The sequence below is a fragment of the Choloepus didactylus genome, chromosome 5, assembly GCF_015220235.1.
Source record: "Choloepus didactylus isolate mChoDid1 chromosome 5, mChoDid1.pri, whole genome shotgun sequence".
In the NCBI taxonomy this organism is placed as follows: domain Eukaryota; kingdom Metazoa; phylum Chordata; class Mammalia; order Pilosa; family Megalonychidae; genus Choloepus; species Choloepus didactylus.
In genome coordinates, this window is record NC_051311.1 from 161,253,166 (window position 1) to 161,266,330 (window position 13,165).

General features: G+C 42.7%; 1 protein-coding gene across 6 annotated transcripts in view; it reads left to right on the top strand.

Annotated features, from left to right (window-relative positions):
• The window catches only part of TNS3 (tensin 3), a 390,960-nt gene that overhangs the window by 231,129 nt on the left and 146,666 nt on the right, over nt 1-13,165 (top strand). For all 6 annotated transcript variants that reach the window (XR_005217079.1, XM_037837214.1, XM_037837219.1 and 3 more), the window contains 3 exons: nt 820-942; nt 5,667-5,731; nt 8,907-8,990. Coding sequence is in view for 5 of the 6 variants with exons in the window: in XM_037837214.1 (XP_037693142.1) it covers nt 820-942; nt 5,667-5,731; nt 8,907-8,990 (272 nt within the window). In the remaining variant the exon portion in view is untranslated. The remainder of the gene's footprint in view (nt 1-819; nt 943-5,666; nt 5,732-8,906; nt 8,991-13,165) is intronic.

The window sequence follows — 13,165 nt, forward strand, 5'->3', positions numbered from 1 at the left end:
AGACATGTATATATAGAGAGAGAGCTCTGCCTCCTCTCTCCCCTTAAAAAAAGGAAAATAAAATAAAATACAATAAAAATGTTACTTGGCTATCATAGATTTTAGAACTGGATCTATTTATCAGGGTTACTCAGAGTTGCTATTTTTGTGCATTCTCTCTAATTTTTTCTCAAATTTTTCTTTCTCCCAAATTTTCCCCTTTTAACAATTTAAAGGTGTTTGATTCAGTGGCATTAATTACATTCACATGTTGTGCTGCCATCACCACTGTCCATTAGGAAAACTTTTTTGTCACCCCAAACAGAAACTCTGCACTTATTAAACAATAACTCTCTCTCCCCACCCCACTTCCTAGCTCCTGATGACTGCTAATCTCTTTCTCTCTCTATGCATTTGCTAATTCTAGATATTTCACATAAATGGAATCGTGCACTTTTTTGTCCTTTTGTGTCTGGCTTATTTCACTGAACCTGATGCCTTCAGGGTTCATCCGTGTTGTAGCATACATCAGGACTTCATTCCTTCTAACGGCTGACCGTTCCGTGGTGTGCCTAGACCATGTTTTGTTTATTCATTCATCTGGTGGTAGATGCTTGGGTTGCTTCTGCCTTCTGGCTGTTGGGAATAACATGGGTGGACAGGTATGTCTCAGAGCCCCTGCTTTCAGTTCTTTAGGGTATACTCCTAGGAATGGGATTTCTGGGCCATGTGGTAAGGCAGCATCATTCTTTACTCCCCAAGGAAATATAAAGGTCAGACAAACCCGAGATCTCTGTGGAATGCTTCAAAGGAAACTAAGGACGCTGTCTCTCGTTCCAGATCATGGATGTGGGCTGGCCAGACCTGCACGCCCCGCCCCTTGATAAAATGTGCACTGTCTGCAAGGCTCAGGAGTCCTGGCTGAACAGCGACCCCCAGCACGTGGTGGTCGTCCACTGCCGGGTAAGCAGGGCGCGCCCCGCCCTCCAGGGGGCGCTCTCCACCCTGCAGCAAGGAAGATCCAGCTGATCACATCTCGGGTTAATGAACCGTGTGGGCGCTTTTAACTTTTCAGTTGATGTGACATACCTTGTAGGTCTTTGTGTGGTTAGGTTTTCATACTTCTTAAAAGAAACAAAACAAAAAAACACCAAACCTCCCAGACTTCGAAAGGAGCGCTTGTAGGATTGAGGTCCCTGAATGTGTAACTGAATTTTAAACTAATGATGATATTTATGAGTGTGAATCCTTTCATTTTTATTTACTTATTTATTTCATGGAAAGCTCTCATTTTGAAAAGAGAAGGGCACTTTTAAAAATTCAATTTTACTGAGATGCATTCATATGCCATACAGTCATCCACAGTGTACAATCAGTTATTCACAGTGCCATTATATAGTTGTGCATTCATCACCACAATTAATTTTTGAACGTTATTACTACAAAAAAAAAAAAGAATAAAAATTAAAGTAAAAAAGAACACCCAAAACATCCCATCCCCCAATCCCTCCCTATTATTCATTTACTTTTTGTCCCCATTTTTCTACTCATCTATCCATACACTGGATAAAGGGAGTGTGATCCACAAGGTTTCATAATCACACAGTCACACAGTGTAAGCTACATAGTTATACAATCGTCTTCAAGAATCAAGGCTACTGGGTTGCGGTTCAGCAGTTGCAGGTATTTCCTTCTAGCTATTCTATTACACTAAAAACTAAAAAGGGATATCTATATAATGTGCAAGAACATCCTCCAGAGTGACCTCTTGACTCCATTTGAAATCTGTCAGTCACTGAAACTTTATTTTGGTTCATTTCTCTTCCCCCGTTTGGTCAAGAAGGCTTTTCCAATCCCACTATGCCAGGTCTGGGTTCATCCCTGGGAGTCATGTCCCATGTAAGGGGGAAGGGCAGTGAGTTTAGCTGCAGAATTGGCTTAGAGAGAGAGAGAGAGGCCACATCTGAGCAACAAAAGAGATTCTCTGGGGGTGACTTGACTCTTAGGCATAGTTGTAAGTAGGCTTAGACTCTCCTTTGCTGTTACCAACCTTCATAAGGGCAAACCCCAAGATTAGGGCTCCACCTAAGAGAAGGGCACTTTTATAATACACAGCATCCAATTTTTTGTCCCATCTGAGTTACAGTAACTGATTGACTTGTGATTATGAGCATGATGCTAGGTGCAATGACATATGAGCTTTCATAAGCTGCACCAGCCCATCTGAAAAGCTACATGTGCGTTTTCACTGGGTAGTCCCAGACTGGTTACCTTTAACCTCAGCCCCTGATGGCTTCAGAAGCTTGCAGGCGTTTCCTGCCACCGGGAGTCCAGACACACTGCAGAGGGGACATTTGTCCTCGGTGCTATTTGCATCCTTTCTTCCTGTTTTCACCACCTGGTAGAGTTTTTCTTTTAATTCTCAGGTTTATTAACTGCCTTGGAATTGCAAATTTGTTAATGTCAAAGGGACTGAACTGAAAGCAGATTTATCAGTTAATAGTGTGGGACTTCACCCTCCCGGGAGCTACTTTTGTTATAAAAGGAAAAATTATCATCCCAGACTTACCTTGAATTAGTGTATCGTGTGCGAGAAACAGTTTGGCAGGGGAAGTTTGCCAGTGGGGTGTGTCAGGGTACTTTCAGGGCAGCTCTCCATTTTGATTATTCTGCGTCACATTCTATGACCATCAGAACATCTAGAAAATGTCAATATTTCCATCTTCAAACACCTTTTTTTTCAGACTGCCTTTGACACTCAAAAGCAGTGCAAAAGTACATCTATTACGGAATTTGGTTTAAAAGAATCTTTCCTTTGAGCAGCTTTTCAATATTGCCTTCCTTCAAAGGTACTGAAATCCACTCATGTAATAATAGAGATAGCTGCTGATGATTTTTAAAGCCACTCCATTCATGGCATTTGATGATTACTCGGTATGGAAGGAAAAATAGAAACACAATTTGCAGCTTCTGGTTTCATCTGTTTTTCTCCTATCTAACATGATTATATACTCCTTTCAAGCAAACGGGTCTCATTTGTTCTCTTGCCAAATTATCCAAGTTGACCTGAGCTTTTTAAAGAATGTCATAATCTTAAGGAGCTTCCCCCAAATATTGTCTTTTGGTGCAAACAAACAAAAAAAAAAAAATAGGGAAAAAAGAGACTTTATTTCTAAATATTTTCTAAATAATTGTAGTTAATTAAAACAAACTCTTAAGTTTTTCATTTGTCTTGACCTGATTATTTTTTACACAGTGAGCCTCATACGGATGGTCCTTTTTGCCCAAGGTCACTAGCAGGCCAAGCCAAACTGCAGTCCTGAATCCAGTGGTTCTCAAAGTGTGGTCCAGGGACCAACAACTTTAGCATCACCTGGGAACTTGTGAGAAATGCAAATCCTAGGGCCTCAGCCCAGAGCTGCTGAAGCTGGGGTGAGGCCCGGCAATCTGTATTTTCAGAGGATTCTGGTGCAAGCTGGAGTTTGGGAAGCACTGCCCTGAACTATTCATCCCATATCTCCTTTTCATTTCAGTTTTTTTTAAATGAAATAAATTATATTAATATTTAAAACATGTGGATAACAATGAGATTACCACATAGAGATTTCCAACATGCACCCTTTTCCTAAGCAACTCGAGGCTCTCTGGGTAAATCTTGTTAACAGAACTAATTGGAAACGTGTTGAAACATACTAAAGATGATGTGTTCATCGTTTTCCCTGTTCTGGTATCATATAATCCATTTCTAGTACTCTTAGAAAACATGCCATGAGAGAGAAGTCCACTTTTAATTTGAAATTGCTGATGTTGACATTAACAGTTCATCATAAACTGGTGGGTGAAATTGCTGACATTTGCCAAATCCACGCACTTTGCAGAATGTACTTTTTTTTTTTTTTAACATCGTGCCAAAAATTACTAACATACTTGGGCCTGTCGTGGCTTGGAGAGTAACAGACAGAGAGGTCAGTATTGCAATGTTCCCCATTCTTTTGGTTGATATGAAGGAGAGTGTTTCTGTCGGCCTGCAATCCCCTTTCTCTCACTCATCCAACCCATCCCCGAGTTACTGATTCAGCAGAAATAGCCTGGAAGCTTTCATCGCCATTACACCCTTTGTTTTTGAGTCAACGGTGGAGAACACGCAGAGCAAATTGTGCTGTCCAGTGATTCTATGCTTTTTGTTAAGAATAGACAAAAACTGTTCACGTCTCCGAGAGTGTTGCCTGTGCTAACAGGCTTAATATCCATAGCTTAGAGCTAGAAAAGCAATAATTCATTGAAGATGGTAACAGAGAGGGCAACCATTTGAGCTTATTTTAGCTGATGTTTGCTGTTATTTCCTTCTAACTAATTTTCAGTCTTAAAAGAAATAATTTTATGCAAGAACCATACTAGTAGCTGGACATTGAATAATTTTGAATGTCAGGTTTCGGCTCTAGAGGATTTCTCATGTCTGCATTAAATATTTAAAAGGCATCCTGCTTCACTTTCATGAGACAGGATACTCCTCAGTAACACACACATACGATTGTAGGTTTATTGGAATTTTGATTTGAATTTGCTTGGCCATTCCTTTAAAGGATAGACTTAGGGATCTTTATATTGGAGACCCTGTCATTTTGGCTTTATGCAATCCTAGATCAGGGGATGGGAGACTTACTTTTAAAGAGCCAGAGAGTAACTGTCTTAGGCGGTGTGGGCAAAGTGGTCTCTTTTGCAGCTACTTAACTCTGCTGTTTTCTTGCAAAAGTGGCCACAGACAATACATAACAGATGAACACGGCTTTGTTCCGACCAATATGGACACGGGAAATTTGAATTTCATGTAATTTTCACAAGGAAAAATGTTCTTTTGATTTTTCTTCAACCATTAAAAAATGTAAAAACAATTCTTAGCTCACAGGTTGCAGGAAAAGCACGTGGTGGGCGGAATTGGCTGGTAGGCTGTGGTTTGCCAACCACCATTCTAGGAATGCCGGAATGTTCCGGAAAGTGTCAAGCTGCACTTCTGGGTGACAGTGGCTTGTTATGTAGTTGTGCTGCTTCCAGACTGCATTATCTTCTTGATAGTGATGCTGGCCCCTCAGAAGGGGCTGGGTGGCCCTGTCTAGACTGTGGACATCTGTGGGTTTGATTTGAGTGATTCATTTTCAGTACCACCTGCCTTGGTAACTTCTTCCTCTGGGAAGGTGGTGCCAGCGAGCTCTGAGCTGTCAGGGGCACCAAAGCTGTGATATCTGCCAGCACTTTGGAATCTGTCATTGCATTCCTGACCGACTTGAGCTCTGCCTGAATCCCGACCATCGTCATCAGCCTGGGGCCCGCATTCATTTCTGTCTCACCTGAGTAATTAAGTCCTGCAAATTGCTGTAGCCCCAGGCACAGTTTCTTTTGGCCTAATTGGGAAGCAGTGAAATTACTGGCTGCTGCTGCGTGCTCTGCCCTCAGGGTTTCTTTCCCGCAGACGCCCCAGTTCTTGCGTCTGCACCCAGCCTGCGTGCTCTCTACTGCAGAGGCTGCAGTTGTGTCAGGTGCTCCATCTTCCCAGGGCCAGGAGGCAGAGGAGAGACCTGTTCCAAAGCGAGCTCTCCATCCACCCTTCGGGGAGGGAGGGTTTTCCTGCTCCGATGATGTCTCTGCTCTGGGATTCGAGAGAAAATTAGTTCCTCTTTTGTCTCCTGCAGGGCGGGAAAGGACGCATCGGAGTGGTCATCTCATCCTACATGCACTTCACCAACGTTTCGGCCAGGTAGGATGACAGTGTGGGCACGCTGCCTCGGGCTACCCAGGGGCTCTGTGGCTGAGCGGGCTGGGGGCTGTGGGCCCGAGGGCTGAGCTGGAGGCCTGCAGGCTCAGCAGATGCATATCCTCGCTCAGCCCGGTGCCATGTGGTCCTTGGCTTTGAATTCCATCGTTGCTGTTGTGTAGGGCTAAGGGTTTCAGCTTGCAGAAAAGACATTTTCCTATTTAGCAGTTATATAAGAATGATACTAAGGCATCAAAAATACATTGAGCTTACTGTCATTCTCTAAAAAAAACAGTAGTGATAAATATGACTTACTAAAAGCAAGAGCAGTGTCATCTCACGCTGTATTTTCACACGTTATACACACTATGGCGACAGCTGCCATCACTTGTGTGCTCCGGGCTCTTGGGACGTTCTTCGTGAATGGTCCTTTTCTCACCTGATCCTCCCAACTGACCTGTGAGCCAGTCAGCATCTTCCTCATCATTACAGGTGAGGAAACAGGCTCAATAGAGTCGGGCAGCTTGCTCGCAGTCACATAGCTGGGGGAGTGGGGTGCCAGGTTCGAAACCAGGGTGCACTCGGGACCTCACTGTCTCCTGTCAGTTGTGCCCAGGGAGTGTCTGTTTGGAGGAAACGATTCTCGGGAGGTGGGAAAGTAATTGCAGAGGCTTCCCAGTTGTGCCCCCGTGGACCCTGGATGCTGGGCACGGCAAAGCCGACAGGACATTCGGCCACGAGCCAGCACTCCTGGTCTACACAGATAACACCCACCAGCATCCACATCACCACTGGCACAGGAAACTCTGTTCCGAAAATCTCATTCCTTCTCGGTTTTGAATTTGCATCTGCCCTCTCTCTTCAATGCCCACTTTTGTGCAGCATGAACCATTCCTTTCTGGGGAAATCTAAGCCTATTGGTGTTGACTGATAAACCTTTTCCTTTTTAGTATGAAGGAGTGAAATTTGACTTTCTGAATGTTTTCTCTGGATACAAAGTGGGGCGCTCGTGCCTGCCAGGGAGGAAACCCAATCCCCGAGTGAAAGTCAGACCCCTCCTGGTGAGAATAAGCGTCTGTGTGTGTGCCAGGCAAACTGAGATTCCAGGTTCCCATTGAATCACTCAATTAAGCCAGAGACATTTGGTCAGAGGCCAAACTGAACCCGGCAGAATCTGGAGAGAAAACACCCTCTGCCCCTGACAGTGCAATTCTTTATGGGACCAGTTTCCACGCACCTTGGACAGTCCCGTCTTTTTGTAGAAGTGTTGGTGAGCCACGAGCTGTATTCACTGAAAATGTATCAATGACACTATTTCTACAAACCCTTGATTTTTGGAATTGCAGTCACGTGTCTCAGCTGTGTGGTGTCAGCCAACTTACAAGAATCTGTAAGCCTCACTGTTGTCATCTAGAAAATGGGATAATGGTCATACCTCATAGCGTTTTGTGCAAATTAAAAGCCATCATCTTTAAAGCACTTGGAGAGGACAGACACAGCATTAGCTGTGATTAATACTCTTATTATTACTGATAGTAATAATATTAATTACTTTCAAAAAATAAGATGACACCACAACACTGCTTTATAACCTGCTTTTCCAAGTTAACACTTTCATAAATGTCTTTTGCTGACAATAATATAGATCTGTAGCTTCATTTTAATGGCTGCATGGTGCTCCTTTATAGTGATTCATTAGATGGATAGAATTCATTAGATGGATATAATAGTGTCTATTTAACCCACTGCTGATTGAGGTTGCTCTTAGCCTTTCTTTGGAATTTAGGTTGCTTCTGTTTTATCCTCTGCTATAAAGCATGCCATGTTGAACCCATTCTTATTTATACATCATTGATCATTTCTATAATCTTTTGTCCTTAGATTATATTCCCTGAAGTAGATTGGGTCACAGGAAGCACATATTTTTGTGACATTATCACCAACTGTACTCCAGAAACCTCAGCTGACAAGGAACATTCTTGTACATTCACCATAAAAAATAATAATCCATAAAATAGTCAGAAGTCCATTTAATATGTTAAATATTGAGTCTTTAAATGGACTTTTCAGTTTATGACTATCCCACTTGCACAGCCCCTCATTTAGATGAATGCCAGCAGTGAGTCATCCATTTTACAGCAAATGATGAAAGTTAAGATGTGTTAAAATTAATTTTGAGCATTTGCTATTGTCCTTATGTCTAGCTCTCTGCATATTTTTTTCCTAGTCTTTTCTGGCTCCTCATATTGCCCATGTGTCTCTGGACTGTACATAAAATTTGTCTGGCTGGGTCCGTGCCCAGTTTTCTAAGGAGAGGGTCCAAACGTTTCAGATTTTCAAACACATCTCAGGGTTTAAGACTCATGTTCCACTATTTATGCTGAAGGAAGATCGGGAAAGCCTAAGAATGTTCTGTTCTGGTGTTTCCTAAAAGTTCTGTTAAATACCACTTGTAGGCTTTCTGAAACTAAAGTTTACTGTCAGATAAATTGCGTGAGAAAGCAGGGTTACTTTCTGTGGCAGTGACTTCAAAAAAAATTAGCATGGAGCTCCTGAAACCTCAGAAAACTGTGACGATCCTGGGCTGGACTTCAGTGTTCTGAACACTTCTTGAGTTTGTTTGTAAAGTGACTCACTAATTGGGGACACTAAGCCTACCCCTTCATTGTCCTAGACTTGCCTCTTGAAACTTAATGGGGTGTCCAATAAAGGAAGTGTTTTGGACTTCGGTTCCCCATTTCTTTGGTACCCTATATCTTGGTTCCCTATATTTAAATCTCTGCTGATTTGCCAAGCTTCTTCTGGATCCTGACATGTTGGTCTGCCTACAAATTCCCATTTAAACTGGCCCCCTTTATTTGGGAGGTAGTGTGGAAACGGGAACTACTAAGAAACCTCAGGCAGATTGTATTATGTGAGCCATGCAGACTGCACTTTTAAGTAGCAGCCCCCTGGTAAGATGGAGGGATTTCAGCTGCTATTTCAGAGTCTGCTGGTATGACTTGTGCTTTGATCTGTGGGGAAATAAATTCCAAGAAAAGATGGTTGAAGTGGGTGAACACAAGGTGTAGCAGAAGAATGGATCCCGTTGTAGAAGCCAGTCACATAGAACGGCTGCAGAGAGCTGGCCTTGCTTTCTGGGCCATCAAGTTAATGTCCTCTCTCTCTGCTTCCACAGTGCTGACCAGGCCCTCGACAGATTCGCAATGAAGAAATTTTATGATGATAAAGTTTCAGCTTTAATGCAACCATCCCAGAAACGGTATGTATATATCCCCTGGAGCTGGAGTAAAGATGCAAGTGGGATTTATGTGGAAACATGCCAAATAGTCCTCTTGCTCCAAAGAGAGAGAGGACATCCCCCTCCCCTGATCTTCCATAGGGAACGGCTGTCCTGGGAATATGCCAGAGGATTTGGGGGTGGGGGGTGCTTTCTCATGCTGAAAGCAAAAATGAGCCATCCCAAGGTCGATGGTCAGAGCCACCAATGCTTACTGGCTAGCTCTGAGAGAGGTGAGTCTATGACCACTTTCTCCACATGCTCAGAAATTTGGGTTTCTGCTCTTGGGGCAGGTTTTGATTTTCATTATTATTTTGGGACTTGTTTCTATTCTGCCTGACCACTGGTCAGCACATTTATATGTATTTGACTAGGAAGTATATATTTTAGGCATTGTGGACCCTGTGGTCTCTGTTATAGCTATTCAACTCTGCAGTCATAAGACAGGACAAAACCTAATGAATGAAATTGACTGTGCTCCAATAAAGCTTTATTAGGACAAACAAGCCGATGGGCCACATGTGGCCCGCTGGTCATGATTTGCCAACTGCTGTAATAGACAACTCCCTGAGGCCAGGGCAGTATTTCTCTTTTATATTGGTGGTTTGGAGCTGTATGTATCCAGAAAAACATAGTGTTAAATTTAATCCATTCCTGTGGGCATGAACCATTGTAAGCAGGAACTTTAGATGAGATTACCTCGGTTAAGGTGTGGCCAACCTCAGTCAGAATGGGTCTTAATCTTATTACTGGCGTCCTTAATAAGTGGAATGAAATTCAGAAAAAATAAAAATAAAATAAAGCCACGGGAAGCAAGAACCTGAAATTCATCAGAACCCAGAAGAGAACTGAGAGGCCAGGAGAGGCCGCCATGTGCTTTGCCGTGTGAAAGAGGAGCCCAGGGCCAAGGATCACTGGCAGCCAGCCCCAGAGTGCCACAGGCTTCCAGGAGAAATGATCGCCTTGATGTTACCTTGATTTGGACTTGTTCCTAGCCTCAAAACCATGAGCTAATACATTCCCATTGTTTAAGCCAACCCATTGCATGGTATTTGCTTGAGCAGCCAAGCAAACTCAAACACTCACCTTGCCTCACCAATTTGCTTCCCTACTGCTTGTGTAGCACTCCATAAGTGTTGGGAAACAGTCTTGGTACAGCAGAACTTTCTCCTTTTGCTCTTTATCCCACAAGCCTGAGGGGAAGAAGATGACCTTGAGGGAGGTCACAGTCAAGAGGCATTTAGAAAGTCTGGTGGCCAATTTTCCCTCCTGACCCACCTCCTCTTCAGATGGTGACATAATAGGGCTATAGAACTTTTGTATGTTTGTTTTAAATGAAGCAACAGTTAATTTTTATAAGAATTTCCAGAGCATTTGCCAAAATGAGTTTAATGTCTTGGAGACCCCTTAGTTGTATACCTGACCCTTTGTATGTGAGTTTTGATAGCTCACATCTGTTCTCTGCAGTACCCTGAGCCAGCAGGCGCTGGGTGGGAAGGCAGAGGTATATGTCGGCGATGAGAAGGGCCTTGTGTTTTCAACCCAGTAAGGGGGTAGTAAGGACTGTCTGAGGCTCCTATTCCTTTTTTTCGCTCATTTCCAATGGTTGACTCCATTTTGGTTTGGACCAGAATGTTCTGGAGAAATGTGGGTTATGGATATTGAGCAAAACATCTCACAGAGAATGTGAGCATTTGAGGAAAACAGAACATTTTGTCAGTAATAACCCCTTATATGAACCATTGGTCTTTATTTCTTTGTTGACCCCTTTCCAAAATGGGGCCAATTATCCAAACTCCTGGGTGGGGCGTGAGGTGTTAGTGAGATCTAATTCATTTGCCCTTATTTCCTTCTTTTATTCTTGTCACTTACTGCTCCAGGAGCTTTATAATAACATTAAAAGAGTGTAGAAAAAAGGGGAAAAAATCTTCTGACTTTAATATCCATGCCCCCTCCACCCCCCAAGTTTTCATGGATCCTTCCTCTCATTGCACATTTGAAGCTACAACATTTACATTTTTGCAACGATGGTGTGGATTCAGTTTACATTCCAAAACTTATCTCAATGCACCCAAAGATCAGGAGAAATTACTTAATACTCCGTTTTCCTTTTATCTGCCCAGTACCAGCACTTAGAAGCTGCTCGCCAAATAGCCCTTTACTGAGTGAGTGAATAATTGGACAGATGGATGCGTGATATACACCAACAGGGATATTTCAGAGCAGGGGCGAAATTTCTTGGCATTCCTTATCACGAAAGGAAGTGAAAAGACTTTCCAAGTAGGCCCTGTGGCTGGGAGTTGTTCTAAAGGCCCCATGTGGGAGCTCTGCAGGCTATTTTAGGACTGAGCTCAAGAGATCATTTCACAACTGTTCTCATAGTAGGTAAGGAGGGTGAATTAATGAGCTTGCGGTTTGTTGCCCCGAGAAGCTTAGAGCTTCCACAGCAGCCACAGATGGAGAAATGACGGAGCCTCCTCAGAGCCTTTAGATGATAAATATTTGGTTTAGCAGGCTTGTTATGCTTGAGGCCCATTCAGCGGGAAGTGCATTCTGGGTTCCTTTCCTCATTACATTTAAATGCCACTGAGCCTTGGCCCACGGGAGCCAGGCCAACCATGGCCCATTTTAATTGCTTGTTTAGGACACAAGAGCTGTGGCAATGGACAGTTCTGTTTTTTTGTACCTTTATCCTTCAGCAGACAGGGCGACTTGTCAAAAACCTTGGTGTTGGCTTCCTATCATCTGGTGATCGTTCTCACTGGTGGATTAGAGCCGTACTGTGAGCTCAGAGCCCTTTCTTCTTTATAAATAATTAAGAAAAAAATCCTTGTGTAGAATAATGAAAGTGATAAATGAAAATTATTGAAGTCCCCTGATCCCTTGCCTCTTCCTTTTCATTTCCATTTTCCCTTTCTTTTCAAGAAGGAGTTGAACAGGCAGTTACGTATTTCTCGACTTCCATCACTTTGTGTTTAATGATGGAGAATGGCAGCTTAATTCTTTGGGTCAGCTCACATTTCCTGAGAGAGGGGTGCAAAGATGTCCTCTAGGGTATCGCAGGTATGAGGGGGTCTTGAAGGTGCCACCCCACCATCCTCTGGCCACACTCGGGGTCTCTCTTTGACATGGAAGATTCTAGTACAACTTTTTCATATATCTGTGTTTGTTTAACTATATAAAAGTTTTAATCCAACAGGAAATGACTAAATTTCTAGTCTCCTCACTCCACCATGCACACTAAAGTAAAATCATTGCTTAAAGAGGAGCTGCGCTTAAATTTATGGCACTGGGTGTATGCTATCACTCTACGGCATCCCCCCTCCCACGTGTGCTTGCTGTGGATTGAGAATCATAGGCTTAAGGGACTGGCATAAAGTCCCACACTAGCTGGCAGAACTGGGACCTCCCCAATCACTCTGCCCCATTGGGATCTGTAGTTCTGAATTGGCAGTGGCTGACTGGGGGACTCCAAGTCCAGGGCCCCCAGTGCTGACCTCATTCTCATCTAACAAGTGACAGCTCTTCATTTATACCGCTGGCCAAAGTTTTAATAGTTATAGCCTGAAAGCAGAAGAAAAGGGTGATATCTGTACTCATCATATCTAACCAAAAAATACATGAAGAACTTTTGTCATTTGTTCCTGTCTTCAAAGTGGGATTGCAAGAGTGCGAATGGGGGTGGAGGGGTATGGGGTTGGTGGAAATTTTTTTTTGTGACCATTCTGATCATGGTTGTACTTAAAGTAATCTGTATAGTAAGCCTTTACAATATCATCACATTGAGAGCTCTGAACCGGAAGTTATGAGCAAATCCGAAGAACGTGTAACCAAAAAATAAACTTCAGCTCTACTAAATTAGTCAGTAGAATTGCTGGAAAGTAGTGTTTCATTTAAGGGAAAATACCCTGAAACATAAGTAATTTTGAAAATACCCTGAAACAAAAAATAAATTGCTTAAATTAAGAATGCAAATATGAAAAGAGAAATAAGTTGTTTCATCCTTAATATTTTATGTCTTTCATGTCCCTGAAAATATAAATTTAAAAAAAGATTTTTTTTTTTGAAATGGCAGATGAGGATTATATGCCAACATCTTATATTGAAAGTGTTACTTTTTTCAGGGCTTAGGGAAAATTCCCACCTTGGGGACAGAG